This window comes from Emydura macquarii, unplaced genomic scaffold, assembly GCF_026122565.2.
Source record: "Emydura macquarii macquarii isolate MOO-44397 ecotype Brisbane River unplaced genomic scaffold, CSIRO-AGI_Emac_v2 contig_1253, whole genome shotgun sequence".
NCBI classification, from domain to species: domain Eukaryota; kingdom Metazoa; phylum Chordata; order Testudines; family Chelidae; genus Emydura; species Emydura macquarii.
In genome coordinates, this window is record NW_027131390.1 from 4,086,422 (window position 1) to 4,103,276 (window position 16,855).

Below are 16,855 nucleotides of genomic sequence, written 5' to 3' on the forward strand. Positions count from 1 at the left end.
AAATAATACAATTAGAGCTAAACAAGCAGCGGGAAGGAGAAATTAAAAATGATGGAACAAAAATGTGTTCTGGGTTGAAATAAGATGGAGAATCAGGAGGCAGAGATACAGGAAGGCTGTTCTAGATGGCAGAAGCTGCAAAAGAGGAGGCCTCTCCAGTTCCAGCAGAAGCCAGAGGTTGAGGTGGGACAGAGATCACCATAGCTAGATGAGCTGAAGGTGTGGATGAGGAGACAGAGAAGGGCTGGGGCCAGCTGGAGCAAATCCACGGAGGACTTTTTAGGAAAGGGCAATTTCTTACTGATCTTGAAATGAAGGTGGGAGCCAGTGGAGCTGTCTGAGTACGGCAGTGACCTGGCTGACTTTCTCTGGAAGCAGGCCCTGGACCGCTTCAGCACAGTCGCCACTTTTGGGGTCACACGAAGCCCTGTCAGCACAGCCGCCCTGGAGCGCGGCTCGGAGCCTTTGGCGTGGCCCGCTGGCTGCAGCAACCCCACCCCTCCAAAAGCTGTGAGGGGGCCATGGAGGCTGCCCGGACCAGCTCAAAAAGGGGGAGATTAATTTAAAAAAAGAAGAAGCAGCAGCAGCCACGTTGGTTTCGTGATGGGTGCTGAGGCCTTGGCGTAGGCTCGGGCGAGGAACCAGCACTGGGCTTCTCGGCCTGGACCCCTGGAGCCAGGGCTTCACGCCTACCCCAAGGTGGGCAGCCTCGTGGCGGGGCCAGGGATCCAGGCGGCGGGGGAAGAGCTGGGCAGCGGGTCCCTGCACTTGGGGCCCCTCTGTGCCTGGCTGGGGGCAGGACGATGGGGGCCCGGCAGCCCCACCTCACCGGCCCGGCCCAGCCTGGGGGTCCGCCCGCCAGGGCCCCCCACGGAGAGGTTAGTGCCGGGGGAAGCCGCTGCCCGCTTCCCCCCGCCCGTCCCCCGGGGCGGAGCCGGCCCTGAGCGGAGGCCGGGCTGCCCCGGGCCACTTCCCTAGGCCGCGTTGCTAGGCGGGCTCGCGCCGGGCCGCTCGGGCCGCCCCCGCCGCCGCTACCCCGGGGGACGGAGCTCCGCCCCGCCGGCACCAGGTAGGGCCGGGCCCGTGCGTGGGTAGAGCCAGAGCCCCCCTGCGGTGCCCGCCCAGCGCTGGGTGCTCCCACCCTACGGGTGTTACACCCTGGGGTGCTGGGTCCCCCAGTCGCTAGGGTCTTACACCCTGGGGTCCCCCACTCTCATGGCCTGAGGCGCTGGGTGCTCCCACCCTACGGGTGTTACGCCCTGGGGTGCTGGGGGCCCCCCACCCTCCTAGCCCAGGGTGCTGGGTGCTCCCACCCTATGGCTGTTACACCCTGGGGTGCTGGGTCCCCCACCTTACAGCATTCGCCTCTCCTCCAGCTCGGGGCAGGGGGTGACACTCTGCCCCTTGGACATTCCTAGCATCATCACTACTGTATTTACCTCTGAGCGCTAGTCAGAGATTAGCACCTAGCAGTGTGGGCGGCAGGCTAGCAGCAGGAGTCCCCCACTCCCCCCATGGCTGCAGCCTTTGATGCTGGATGGCACGGCTGTGGCACTGGGTATCCTCTGAGTTTGGGGCATTTATCACCCTCAAATTCATGCTGGGTAACTGCAGGAGGAGGACAAAACTGCTTGCCTGCCGGAGGCATTTTCTCCCCCTGGAACCTCCTCAACAAGCAATTTCGGTTTATCTCCTCAGAGGAATAAAAGTACGGACAAACATTATGGCTGTAAAAATTCAGGGGTGTTGTCGTTTTTAAATGTATACGGACTGGGATGCCCACGCCTTCTGGCAAACTGCTAGCATGGGTCTCTGTCCTAAAGTTTCCTATTGTGTTGGAGAAAGGAATGCCAGGAAAATTCACTCCCTCTAGACAATATCACAAGAATCTCCCAGCTCCGGGAAACATGCCCCTTTTTTCTTGCTTCAGAGTTTATATGATTCTCATGATCACCTGCTCAATATGACCCTGATCCTCTGAGCAATTCCACATGGGCAGGCTCTTATTGACTTCAAAGTGGCTTCATATGTGCATGTATGGAGCAATTTGCAGCACTGGGGCCTAAATGATGGCATGTGATTTCCCTTTGTCTGCAGTTTCAATACATCTGTATGGCTTACCCAGTTTTTCCCTCAACAATTTCAAAAATCACTGCATCATGTCCAACAAAATTATTTTGTTTCCTTTGTCCCACCTCTCAGCTGGCCTATACATTGTTTCAGTTTGTAAATAATAATTGTACTTCAGACATGTGCAGCTTTGATTCTAAGTGGTGCTAAAGGTGGGATAATTTAACACAGGAGTTAAAAAAGTGAGATTTGAAATGCTACTTGAATATGCATGAAATTCTTCATCCTCAGCATAGGATACTTTTTCAATTATCTGAAATTCCCAGTTACCCAAAACAGGTTTATGACCCCCAGCATTCATTACTTGAAGTGAAATTAATTGATTATTTAAAGCCTTTGTTGTCCAGATGTACACAGTGTCCCACATAGAATTCAGATACCTGAGTTGTATTATAATTTTTAATTGCTTCAGAATTGAGTCCCAGATGCCTGGGACTCAACAGGTCAGGCCATCTCAAATTCTTGCAGCCATGAACTTGTGCCATCTACAAATATGTCTCCCACTATTAAACTGCTTCCCAAAACTTCAAGGAAAATTGGTCAAGGTTTCAGGTAATTTTTATTAGGTACACTGAAAGTCTACTTTTTCCGCTGTGCATTGGCAGTAGCTCTAAACATATAATTTTTCAAGCTGTAAACCTGAGAAGGATCTTGTTGAGTTTTTAAAATTAAGCAAAATTCAACCAATTGTTTGGTGATATTAAGATGAGTGGAGGTAATTTTTCAGTAGGAAATATAGGCAAGGTTTACCATCAGACAGCATCATTGCTGAGCACCATTGCAGTGGTACATTAAGTGAAGTGACAAACAGCTCTTGTGTGCAAATAGGAAGTGTGCAGCAAGGAAACATTAATAGGGGAAACATTGAAACCTTTGTAGAATTTCTCTTCCTTGTATCTTCATTTTGTGCTTACTTTTCCTTCTTCTCTTGTTGTAACCTTTTTCCTTTTCATTTTTTTGACAATATTTAAGAACATACAAACTTACTCAGCACTGAATTGATTTGGAAAACCAGTTCTTTTCAAATTTATGAAGTCAGAAACTAGGTGTAATGAAGGCTTCTCTTTTAATGTTTTGAAGATGAATTTGGTTCTCATGAAATTTGCCTGGCTGACACATTTATTTGTCCTTAGTAACAGTTAGAACCTGGACAGCCACTTTGAAAGCTTCCCCACACAACTAATGGGGCTCAATGCTGTTTTGGGAGAGATTACCTCTAAGAGCAAAAGGGTAATTAAGTTTTAATGAGGGTTCAGTCCGTGGCCTCACTGCAAGAATTCCAGCAATAGTGTGTGTGGAGCAATGATACAATGCTGTCAACCCACTCTAGTTTCCTATAATACATACCTGATATAGAGTATGTCTACAATGCAAGTGAAGTTGTGGTTGTAGCAGCACCGGTAGGCAGAGGGCTGCCTGATCAATAATTTAGTACATTTTTATTTTTAAGATGACATCCAAACAGCCAAGATAATCCCCTTTACTTTTTTTTAGTCCATAACGTAAGTTACTTTTCAAAATTAAATTGTATTGTATGTGTGCATGTCCCTCCCATAAGAACAACATGCTGATCTGAACTGATCTGCACTTTCAAATTCTGGGTCAATTGACTGACTCACTTGGACCAGAGACAAAAACTGGTCTCCTGCACTAGGGCCTGAAACTGATGATTTGTCTACTTAGGTAAATTTTTCCGCTTGTTCCACTGAGTCACTTGTAGCCCACATTGCATTTGGAAAGACAGCTATAGCCCTCCCTGAAGTGCAGCATAGCCAACTGCAGCCTGGTGGCGTTATATAAGAAAACTAAACCCAGGAGGCCGTTTATTACTTTTCCATGCAGGACATGCTGATCAAACAGTGTACTGAAGATTTTTTATTTTATGTAATTTAAATGTCACTTGGCTTGATGGGGATTTTGGTTGGCCCATGAGCCCAGATGATAGGGGTTCAGAGGGTGGGGGTGGGAATAAGCAAATTAACAGTAAGGGGACAGAGGCAGACTTCTTTCCTTCACCTGTTAGACTGCAGTTGGAGCTTGAAAATACCAGGAGCACCAGTAGTGAGAACAAACAGGCTGCTGTTTAGAAAGAAAAAAACCTGTAGTAAAGCTCTAAAATTCATAGTTGTCTTGTGGTTCCCCTGTAGGTGTAGTTTATAGTTTCTTTGCTCAGGCGTCTTCCCCCTGCTATATATGTTTTATCCCTCTGTATAAAGTTTCATTTTCCATTGGCCAGATTATGAGCTCAGTTACAGAATAACCTTGTTTACTATAGCAAAGTTCCTCTGGACTGAGCATGCATATCTGAGATCAGAATATAAGTACATAAATGGGGAGCAAATATGTAATAATGAGCTCTTCAGTCTAGCAGAGAAAGGTATAACACAACCCAATGGCTGAAAGTTGAAGCTAGACAAATTCAGACTGGAAATTAAGCAGAAATTTTGAACTGTGAGAGCAATTAACCATTGGAACAATGTACCAAGGAGCATGATGGATTCTCCATCACTGACCATTTTTAAATCAAGATTAAACATTTTTCTAAATGATCTGCTCTAGGAATTATTTTGTAGAAATTCTCTGGCCTGTGTCGAACAGGAGATCAGACTAGATCAGATGATCACAATGGTCCCTTCAAGCCTTGGAATCTATGAATGATTCCTTACCTCTAGTGGAGGAAAAGAGAAATTCACTTTTTTCTCCCATCTCTTTGAAGCCTCCCTCGTTCATTTGTACCAGCACAGGTGGTGGGTGGCCACTCTCAGAGTTGTACCAATATAATTACTTTGGTTAGAACTGTGATAGTTATACCAATACAAAAACTGTGTAGACCAGGCTTGACACCAAGGCGATAGTATATCTGTATCATTGCCATGCTCACATATGGCAATGTGTGGCAAATATCTACCTATCTTTGCTGAGATCAGCAATCACTAACCCTCATCTGTTCTGTTGAGGTTATTATAACATATCCATCACCATATCTGATCTCCTTGCATATAGGTAACAAAAAAGTGGCAAGGTGGTTAAAACCTCAAATGTTTCACTGCTTCATTCAATATGGGTGTGGTTTCCAAAAGCACTCAGCATTGGCATACGTCTGCTCTCATTGAAGTCAATGGGAGAGTTATTCAAATACTCAGCGCTTTTGAAAATCCCAAACCAGGGTGCTAATCACATTGCAGGTATTCTTGTTTGTTTTTAATCACTACACAGGAAATAGCTCGATAGGGTTTCATTACGAAATAAAATGTCTATGTGTATGAACTGGTAACATGGCTAAGCAAGGGAAGTTACATACCTTGTTGAGATATGTGATCACTATCTGTTTTCCATTGTGGATACTCCATGCACCTGAGACTGGAGAATTCTTGTAAGCAGCGTCCATTGGTCCCACCTATACCCCTGCTCTCCTTGTGCCCCACACTGGCAGCCTGACTGCCTCTCCAGTTCTTTGTCTACCATGAATTTTGCCAGAGTCCAAAGCAGAGGAGAAGGAGGACAGGTAGTGGAAGACAGATAGGGACCACACGCCTCGAAGAACTCCAGTAAGTAACTTCTCTGTCTTTGCTTATGTGTATTCCACTGGGGGTGACTGACAAACTGTACTCAGAGAGGAGGAGGGTGTGAGCATGCTGGTGGCATAGCTGCTTGTGGAACTGCTGTCCCAAAAGATGCATCAGTCGTGGAATCCTGTACCAAGGCACAATGTCTCATGAACGTGGATGGAACGCCATGTAGCCGCCTTATAAATGTACATGGACATGAAGGAGCCCTTAACCTGCATGGGGGAGGAAGCTGTGGCGCTGCATAAGGATAGGGTGCAGCCAGAGATCCACTTAGAGACATAGCTTGACCTCATGCTTGTTCTGCTATGGCAACGAACAGTCTAGGTGCTTTCTGATCAGTTTTGTTCTCTGCAGGTAAAATGCCAATGCTCGTTGCACATCAAGGAAGTGAAGTCTCCTCTCCTTCTCCCATAGCCCATGTCTCCTGGTGGGGTCAAAATCTCCCTGCTGAGGGTCACTCCCAACAAGAGGGGAGATTGTGGATCCTGGGGAACAAAGAGGTCCTCTCAAGTCGTGTATCTTTCTGCTCTCCCCAGCCTGCGTGGGGTTCTGTCCACCTGTACCAACAGAGCTGAAGTAGAAAGGCTCTGAGTTAGCAGATCCATGAAGGGTTGTGGCAGTGCTGTTGATGGCTGAGGTTCCTGACTGATGCTCTTCATCTGTGCCAGCGGTTCTCGGTCTCTCAACCTGGTTACAACCACTGGCAGTGTTGTTGCTGGTGTGGTGCCTGGTAGCGGCTGAGCCTTGCTCCTATGCACCTTTTTATCGTGGCTCTGGGACACAGGATATCCTAGTCTTTGGGAGCTGAGTGTGAAGACTTGGACGGCATTGGGGAGGCATCCGTCCTCTTCAGAGGGGACTAAGAGGGAGATCTGCTCTGATGCTTATGAGAGCATTGTAATGGTTCTCAGGGTACCCAGGACTGCAAATCATCTTGTTACCCCTGTCTCCAGCATGAAGGAGTTTTTCCTGTGCCTAGCTGGCTGTCAGCTCCCTACCACCACCAGTCTTACAGCCATTCACGCACTCTCATCAGGGCTTTGCCAACCCTCTCTTGGCCCTGCAGGTTAAGATAGGTGCATTCAAGTTCATTTCACATAGGTCATCAAATAGCCAATAGAGCATGAGTGTCAAATTTATTTAGGGAGGGCCAGAGTCTATGTTTGGCCAGGATAAAAATTTAGAACTTCATACTCCCTTCAATTTATGGCAGATTCCCATCTGTCAGTGGGAGGCTTGCATAAAGATCAAGGGCAAAATACAGCCTTCATGTAGTAATTAAACTTCAATGTATTGTGTATTCAGTACCTTATTGTCATATTCCATGATTCAATGAGAAAATCCTTGAGACTCAATGAGACACCTCTGCGTTAGGGGGATCTTTCAGTCATTACCAAGCTCTTCTCAATTTGAATCAGTGAAATATTACTGCTTTTACTATTCTAGTATAATTATTACCTCTCTTACTCCACAAACTTATCCCTTGTGCCAGAGACATAGGTTTTCCATATTCACTTTATAGGCCTACTTGGTTTTATAAAACTCTTCAAGATGTTTAGACAATCAAATCATTAGAGAAGCTAGCTGTCATCATCCCTTATCAATATATTTTGCCTCACGTTGTTCTTGGATTTCAGTGCAAATCCAAATAAAATTTGTAACTGTCTTAAATATTCCTGGCACCATGCGTAAGCCTAGATTCATCTTCTTAGTTCAGTAATAATAGTGCAGGGAAACAAGTTTGAACAAATAATGTTGAAGTGAATAGCACAGTGGATTAATCGATAAATCTTTCACTTCTGGCGATCCTGAGTCAAATTCTGATTTAGTCTCTAGTGAAATGTATCTGGGACTCTTATTGTTGTCCCTAATGAACATTGATTCTCATAGCAAAACTAACAGTTGCTACACAATTACTAGTCTGTGCTCAGAGAGAGAGGATGAGAACTGGAATATCAGGAATTTTGCATGTTAGAACTGAAGGGCAATTGTCAGTGTTGTAGGAGGAAGTCTATGTCTAGTCTGTCCATATTAAGTGCATCTTTCCAGTAATTTATTCTAATAAGCACTGACATCGCCACAATTTGTAAACTCTTAACATTTACATACTGTACTGTTTCACATATTCAGATCCTTGTATAGATGTCAACTGAATGAGCACCTTTAAAAAAGAGTTTGAGTAGTGATACAAATTAAAAACAAACAATTTACAAACAAAGAAAGTATAATTCATATCCTTCAATGCATATTCAGGCAAATCTCTCATTACTGGCAATAGAAAATGTACCTGGTTTAAAAACTAGGATTTGCCCCATATAAGAACAATATAGGCTTTTCTTTAACAGGATCAATCTCTAAACTGTTTCCTCAAAGCCAGGGGTTCTCAAACTGGGGGTCACGACCCTTCAGAGGGTCACCAGGTTATTATAGGGGGTTGCAAGTTGTTAGCCCACATGCATGTTGAGGCTCTGGCTGTCAGCAATGTGTGGGGCTGACAGTCCAAGCCCTTCAGAGCTGGGTAGCCAAAGAGCTGCTGGCCGGGTACCCAACTCTGAAAGCCCCCAGCAACAGCACAAAAGTAAGGGTGGCATGGCATGGCATGGGGGGTCCTTACTTTTTTGGAGGGGTCGTCACAGCATGAAATATTTTCAAAGGGGGTCTCAGCAAAAAAAGTTTGAGAACTCCTGCTCAAAGCAATCTAGTTTAATTTCAGATAGAGAGCTAAAACAGAGCAGGGTTTCTGTATAGTTAATATGTGTATGACACTAGTAACTTTGGACCAGTTTCTGATACCCTTATTCATGTTGAAAAGCACCTTACTCCACAAGTAGGCCCAGTGAAGTCTTGAGTAAGGTGCTACTCAACGTGAGTAAAGGTACCTGAATCTAGCCCACTATATTTTTAAAAATAATTAATAATAATTTTAGTTTCTTTCAGATTAAACTTCACATCAAAGTATAAATGTGTTCTTTCAGTAATTGATTTTATTTTTCTACTAACAGGCACTGGAAACCTTAAAAATGGAGACCAAAGATAAACATTGGGTCGAGAAGTTATTTTCTCCTCATTTTAGTGCCCAAGATTTTTTTAGTCAAGCCCATCAACATGAATCTCTGAGTTTTGAAAAACTGGCTTTAGAGAGAGCAAAAAGAGTGGAAGAAATCTACAATATGGCAATTAAAGAATTTCAAGAAGAGAAAAGGCTGAAAAGGAAAGAATGTCTTTCCAAATTCATTGTCCGAGAATATGAACCAAACATAGTAGATGCAAAGATAAACATTTCAAAGAAGGAAACAGAAGGGGATTCTGCCTGCTGTGGAGCTGGTAATTTAGACGTTGGGACTGAAGAAAGCTTAAAGAAAACAGAGGGTCATTGTATCTGGAATGCAAAGGAATTAGCAGATTTGCGACAAGAAATGCACAAGAACCATGTGGAAGGAGTTTCTCTGAAACTTCAGCTGTCTTCCTTGAATGCAGAGTTAGTGGATCTGAAAGCTAAATACAAAAAAATACAAGTGGACTTTGAAAATGCTGAACAAGAATTTCTAAACTCCAAAAAAGAGGTTCGCTGCAAAAATGCCCAGTTACAGCACATTCGAAAGGACAACTTAAAAAAAGATTTTGAGCTTCAAGCCTTAAAACAACATTTACGTGAACTATCAGCACACATAAGAAACTTAAATGAAGAACTGCTTCAGGCAAGAGAAGAAATTCAGAGTTTGAATCTAAAGAACAAGGATTTACAAGAAGAAGTTAAGAAGTTAAAACAGCAACATGATCTTGGAAATAAGATATCCATAGAAAAGGTGAAACTGCATTATGACTTAAAAATAAGAAAAATACAAAAAGAACTGGAGGCTGTTAAAAGTGAGCTGAGTGATGAAAAACTTTTGCATACTAAGAATGTTACAGCTTTAGAAATACTTAGGAAACATTTTTCAGCCCAACCATTATCTAATACCTTGGACAATCTGAGAGTAGATTTTCTTTAAAATAAAAAAAGGGGAGAATCCTTGTTATTTGCAGTCAAAAATCCCTAGCAACCATACTTGCAGTTTTCTTGACTTTGTATTTTTCAAAGACTTATTAGTTTAATGTTGAACTTGTATTTTTAAGTTTGAATGCAGTCAAGTGTGATAGTAAAACAATATCTAGTTTAAAAATAGCTTTGTTTAGAGTTTTGTTTGAGTGAAATTGTGCCTTGATTCTGTGACAGAGCATCCCTGTGAGTTTTCATGCCACTGACATCCATTATACCCTTCTTGCAGGAAGATGCATCTCCTCTCTTCTGGAGAATTGCTTTGCAGAGAGGAAACACTAGTTTGTATTGAGATAAATCATGGCTTTGATACTTAATTTGAATGCAGGGTTCTATATCCCTCACTCTTTAGATGTATGAATTGACAAATGCTGAATAAACTAATTCTAGTATGTTCCAGTCGTCTTAAGTGCTAAGAGAAGTAACTTAATGTAATGGTCATGATTTGTAGCTCTGATCTGTTTGGTATGCCTATGATATTTCATGTCTGAACTGATGATATCCAGTGCCACAGTACCAATCCTTTAGACAATACCACATGCAGGTCCTTTGATTACCCAGCAGGGTGTACTGTCTACACAACTCTGAAGCATCATTCCACTAGAACCTTTAAAATCTGCTGTACCCAGATTTTACTTTCTTACAGTTTGCTAAAAATCATGCTGCTGTTACTATGCCATTTGGTTTGCAGTTTATATTGTTGCTCATAACTGCTGCAACAAAGTTTTTCTCTTTAAAATCTCTTGGAAATTGATGTTAAAATTATGTGTTGATCTTTGGAGAATGTTGTAAATCTATACCTTAATTTAAAACAATATTACTACTAAATGTTTAATTATAAAATAGTACACCGGTATGTAAGAGGAGCTAGTGATTTTTTTCTAAAAAGTATGTGGGTTATAGCCACAGACAATCTTTTTGTACTGTTAGTATGAATATGAATGATTTATTTAAGAAAGTATCTTCATTATGGATATGTGTGGTATACACTGTCACCAATAATTCTCATTTTAATTTTGGCTCAAAAAGATTCCTCTCAAAAGCTGAAAAAACAGAATTTCAGAAACTATCCTAGTATCTTTCCTCTTTATTATAACATTTTTCTTGAACTTTAATTGAGTAAATAAATGAATCATGCAATTCTATTCACTCCAGATGATGAAGTGACTATTAAATAATTGTTGCCTTAGATGTTTTTAAAATACATTAAATATTGGGGTACGGCTACATCTAAAACCTAATTATTATATAATTTTACCTGTTTTGGCCAAGATTTTCTATAAATCTATTACCTAAATATATTTACTCTTCCAGAAAAGCCTCATGCTTTGTCTGGTCAGAAATGTAACTTATGTCAGTCAAGCAAATGATATGTAATTTTAACTAAGCTAATTTAAACTTAGATTCCCCCTCCAAAAATTAAGACTATAACATTTTGTTTCTCAAGTATATCTGCAAATATAAGTGTGAAGTACTTTATATTGTGCATCTCCAACACTTATTATTTTGAAATAATTTGTTTCCCTAGTGGGGAATGGGATTGTTTGATGAGAATGCAGAATTATTGAAGTTTTCTGCATCCTATCATCATTAGAGCCAGACCTTGATTCAGGAGACAAATACCTTCTTACATCAACCAATTAGGTTCATTTTTCATTCTGCTCTCTCACTTTGTGACCACTAGTTCCTCTTCTCTGTATGGAAGTTCTCACCGGTGAAACTTGCTGGATTCTGTTGAAGACTGAGTTCTATTGACCTTCCTTCAAACAGGGGAGAACTCAGAAGCTGATGGACAGCAAGACTGCTTCTAGTCTGCTGCAGAGATAAGCACTAAAACTAAATTTAGTTTTACATGATTCATGTTAATCAAGAACCTAAAGCACTTGGTTGGGAAGAAACTTTGCCATTCCCCCCCCCACCATCTGAGGAGATTAATAATTGTAAAGGCTATTGGACTTCTGTTCAGTGACTCATATTGACATGAGGGAGATGGGAGAGGGGACACATTTAAAAATAACCCATTTCAAAGGTACTGGCCAGGTTTTGTCTGTCTGTCAGATCTAAGAGTGAGGCACTGTCACTGAGGAATTTCCTGCAAACTAAATTAATCTCTACTGGAGTGATCCATTCATCTCCTCAAGTTCCAACCCAGTTTTGTACTTTGGATGAATACCCTACTGAACAGCTTGGTGGGGATACAGAAAGCCACCAAAACTAGGGAATGTTTCTGCTAATTGACTTAAAAAGTACTAGAAGAACGAGTTTAAATAAATACAATTGTAAACATATAGAAACAACCCATCCTGTGGGTAGCGGCTATGTCTTTGTAATTGGGGTTCTCAGTGGTTTTTCCAAACTTCCAAAGCAGGCTGGGAAGAACCCTCCTGTCCATCAGATTAAGAGATTCAAAAGCCCGGTCCAGGAAAGTGACATTTAATCAGGTAGACTCAAATATTCTGCCTTATGGCTGTCCTATATAGTCACGTTTGGAGATGGGTTGACATCTAGGACGTGTGAGGTAGGCTGCAGAGTAAATGTGGGTGTGTTCCATGGGCATTTGTACTGGCTCATGTCTGAGCCCTGTCCCCTGTGTGTGCGGTGCAGCAGCCTTGAATGGTGCTGGGTTTTGCATCATCAGGTTTCCAGCCCTCATGTCGTGCAGCAAAACTGTACTTGTTCCACTGCAAAGGTTCCTTTTTCTTCCTCGTCTTCCTTTCCTACTGCCTACCAGACAAGCTCTTGAAGGGCACTTACATTTGGGTACATTGATTTAGCAGCACATCCAACTTGAGGCTAAAACTGAAAATTAGCCTTCTGCCTCATATTCCTTGTAAACACCACTGAAACGCAGAATGAGCTGACTTACCCTCCTAGCTTCTGCCTTTACAATAGTCATTCTCTGATCCTTCTTGGCCAGCGTGCTCCACGCAGCACTTTGGGAAGAATGTTAAGTGTGAATATGTTCTAGAAAGGATCCCCGTTTGCCTGGCTTGGTTTTGAAGGACATGAGAGGCCAGTTTTAATTTTTAATCCCAGGTCAAAAGTGTCTAATATTGTACTGTGTGCAGGATTTTTAAGTGTGAATTTCGTGTCCCACAAGCAAGCTTATCCTTGAAGGAGGGACCTGAAACAAGTACATAATCCAATTTAATTAAAAAGTAAATCGATCTCTCTGTAGTGCTTTGTTGTTTTGTTTCCACCTCGTTTGTTCCTGTGCTGGGGCGTCTTAGCAAACCAGTCTAGATAAAGTAGGCAGGATAAACAGACGTTTAACGTAATCAAGTTACAGAATTGCTTTCCCTATATAGGGAAGGAGAGTAAATATTTTAAAGCAAAATGCCCCACATTTTGCTTAGTTTAATAGTTCTTATATGGTATATGATAGTCCCTATCAGTCTACATGAGCACAGAGGGGCCTCTCCTCTGATTAAGTCAATGGAGCCATGAGTTTATGCCAGCTGAATATCTGCCCTCCACTCTTTAAACCACTGTCAATCCTTGATTAGTATTGGCTTAACAATAGAAAAAAATTAATGTTAACATTTATTCAAAATGCTTCACTTTTGAAGACCTTTTTTACAGTCTTACTACACAGGCCTTTAGTATACTAAACTTCCTTACAGGTCTCAGGCTAGAGTGTTCTGAGCTTGAATATTGTCAGAGTCCCAAATGCCATATTTTTAGCATGATATTTATTGGTAGAAGTAGGCTCATAAATGTCATTTGTAACTGGTACATTGTTTTGCATGTGTATCTCGCAGTTTATTTGCATTGGGAAGTGCTTTTTTTTTATTCTTTCAAGTTTTGTCTAGTGGACTGCCTAAAACTAGCGTTTTTATAAAATGTTGGAGACCTCATTGAATTATTTGACATGAAGAATATGATACTGAGTGTAAATACCAGTGAGCTTTAGCCAACAGAGTGTTATTTTGCTGTTTATGGACTTTGTCAGAGATGACTGAAATCACCTTAGCTGCACCTTTTATCAGAGGGCTGTCTGCTTGCCACAGACACGTTCCTGATGATATCCACTTCTGGATCTCTCTGCGTGAACAGAAGACTGAAGGCTGCCCCTTATTTTAGTTTTTGGCAGTTCCGCTTACATGCTCTTTAAAGTGGGAAAACGTTTTGGACAAAGATTGGAAACAACAGTGCCGTCAGCATTGTATTAGATTCTAAACATATGGCCTTGTGTACTCTACAAATTCACAGTGATGGAATCCACCCCTTGCTGTAGAATTGTGCTCTAGAATCTAATACACAATAATATTGAGGCAACACATTAGAAAGTCCAGTGCTAGAATCATGAAAACCATACATTTTACATACTGATTACAAAAGTAAAGACCTGTGTCAGAAAAAGTGTTTAGCATGTTATGCAAATGCTCCATGATGTTAATGTGAATAAATAAAGGTATAATACATCCTATCTGGATTTAGTGTAAATGGAAGGAAAAGGTACAGTAAGGGTAAAACCACAGCTCTACCATAGTCTAATTCTCCATGAGGATCCAGTGTTGCTGAATTAGGTCACTGCTGAGTATTATTAAATGGATTTAGAAATCCAATCACCAGTAATATACCTCACACTTTGACAGCACCATCCACCAGTCAAAGCACTTCTGAAGCACCCACCATTGTCCAATCCAGGGGACATAATTTACACCAGCTGAAGATATCACAGCTCTATTGAAGTCAATGGAGCTATGAAAATTTATACTGAGTATCTACTCTAGGTGGTGGTGCAGGACAACATTATAGTAATAGAGCCTCAACTGCTGTCAGAGGCACTAACTGCATTGAAGTTAATGGGGCTACAGCAGCTGAGAATCTGGCTCAATGAATTATGCCTCACAGCATTCCTATAAGGTAAGTATTACATCTGTGCCAGAAGTGGGGAAACTGAGGCACGGAATTTAAGTGAACTGCCCAAGGATACTCCGCAAGTCTATGGGAAAGCCTAGAAAAGTAACGGGCCTCCATTGCTCTAGCTGCATGACAGGTCTTTTTGTGTGGATGAGGTTCTAGTTCCCTACACGTATAAAGTAACTATTATGGTTAGTGAACAAGACTGGGAGTTGGGACATGTGGGAACAGATCTTCAACTGGTGTAAATTACCATAGCAGGGAGCTATGATAATTTGCACCAGCTGAGGCTCTGCCCTCTAGATTCTAGTCCCAGGTGTAATATAAACAGTCTGTGACCTTCAGAAAGGGGCTTAGACCAAAAGTTTCAAAAGTGTCCACTAACTTTTGGATGCTTAATTTGAGTGTCCTTGAGCCTGATTTTAATATTTGTATTTTTACATTAATGTTGCTATGATAATAGTCCATCTTTATTGTCCTCACTGTAAGGTGTGTATGTTAATCATTTTCTTAACATTTCTAACCGTACGGCCCTGTGTACTCCACAAATTCACAGTGATGGAATCCACCTCTTGCCGTAGAATTGTGCTCCAGAATCTAAGCTTTTATAATTAAAAAAAAAAAAGTTTCTAGCCCTTGTGTTTGTGAAGATAATCCTAACAATATGTACCACCCATAAAGTGATGCGATGATGTCCGTGTGAGGTCATCGATAGCTTGAAACAGTAATTCTGAGAAGTCAGAACCATTCAGTTAATTTCATTGGATTGTTAACTCTTAAAACCAAAGACAATAATTCAAATAATATTTTTGTGAAGTATTTCATTGCTGATCATTTCAGCAGAAACATCCAGCTAATGGGCTTAACTAACAGTGCAATACTGCCTCCCACTCCTTCCCAGGTGCCAAAATGCAACCATCCCTTATTGGGTTTTTTATTTCTTGTTGACCCTAACTTTTCCACAGAAGTGTGATGAATTTGTATCTTTCATGTGACCTATTATATCCATCTCTTGGCTTTCACCTTAAGTTGAAGATTGTAAACCCTTTGGGGCAGGAACCAACTCTTTTTGTATGTTTGTTCAGCACCTAGCTGACTGAGATGCTATTGTAATAGATATAATTAAAAATGGATATGTTTTTTTGTTAAACTCTTTCTTTGCGTAAGAATTTGTACTCAGAGACTTTAAGGCCAGAAAGAACCATCATGATCATCTAGTCTGACCTACTGCACATTGCAGGCCAGAGGACCTCACCCATCCACTCCTGTAATAGGCTCATAACTTCTGGCTGAGTTACAAATCTTGATTTAAAGACTTCAGGTTGCGCCCCCATGCCAGCTATGCCCCCGCATACCTGGATGACATGATTATCCATACCCCAGACTGGGAAACCCACCTGGGAAAGGTGAAAGCAGTACTGAATACCCTGAGGCCGGCGGGCCTTACAGCAGATCTGGCCACGTGTGCCATAGGACTATCAGAAGCTAAATACCTGGGAGATGTCGTGGGAAGGGGCATAGTGAAGCCCCAAGTGAATAAGCTGGAGCCATCCAAATTTGGCCCCAACTGAACCGGAAGAAACAGGTCCGAGCATTCCCCGGTGTAGTGGGGTATTACTGGAGATTCATCCCCCACTTCGCCACCAGAGCAAAGCCCCCTGATGGACCTGGTAAAGTCTTGGGGCCCGGTAATGGTGAAATGGACCAACGAGGCGGAGGAGGCCTTCACAGACCTACGGACAGCCCTCTGCAGCAACCCCATGCTCGTGGCCCCAGACTTTACGAAGGAATTTATATTACAGACTGATGCATCTGAGGTGGGGTTGGGGGCTGTCCTATCACAGATGGTGAGAAAAGAGGAACACCCCATCCTCTACCTCAGCAGAAAGCTCCTTCTGAGGGAACAAAAATATGCAGTGGTGGAGAAGGAGCGCCTTGTTGTCAAGTGGGCCATGGAAACGCTCAGGTATTAACTGCTAGGCCGAAGATTTACTCTTGTGACCAACCATGCCCCCCTCCAGTGGATGCAACGGAACAAAGAGAAAAATGCGAGGGTGACCAGGTGGTTCTTGTCCCTCCAACCATTCCAATTTACCATCTAATACGGGGCTGGGAGTCGCCACAGCAATGGGGATGGCCAGTGGTGTTGGGCAGCGGGGGGGAGGGATATGTGACAAGGTCAGACCGGATGGCTACCGGAGAGTGCTAGAAGGCCGATATATCAGCCTCAGGATCAGTAAGTCCCTTTTCC

At 42.4% G+C, this 16,855-nt stretch overlaps 1 protein-coding gene across 4 annotated transcripts; it reads left to right on the top strand.

Moving 5' to 3' along the window:
* The first annotated feature begins 573 nt into the window (after positions 1-573).
* CCDC160 (coiled-coil domain containing 160) lies at positions 574-10,130 on the top strand. 4 transcript variants are annotated; one of them, XM_067548022.1, is made up of 2 exons: positions 574-699; positions 8,702-10,130. In XM_067548022.1, exon 2 carries the CDS (start codon positions 8,720-8,722, stop codon positions 9,689-9,691), a length of 972 nt encoding a protein of 323 aa, XP_067404123.1. In that variant the 5' UTR covers positions 574-699; positions 8,702-8,719; the 3' UTR covers positions 9,692-10,130. The 4 variants fall into 4 exon arrangements, with proteins under 4 accessions (XP_067404123.1, XP_067404125.1, XP_067404127.1 ...); XM_067548024.1 differs by lacking the exon at positions 574-699 and adding an exon at positions 1,059-1,069; XM_067548026.1 differs by lacking the exon at positions 574-699 and adding an exon at positions 5,322-5,678.
* The last annotated feature ends 6,725 nt before the right edge of the window (positions 10,131-16,855 follow it).

Excerpts from the sequence above, each read along its gene's own strand:
- CCDC160 (XM_067548022.1), top strand. The coding sequence starts at position 8,720 with ATGGAGACCAAAGATAAACATTGGGTCGAGAAGTTATTTTCTCCTCAT.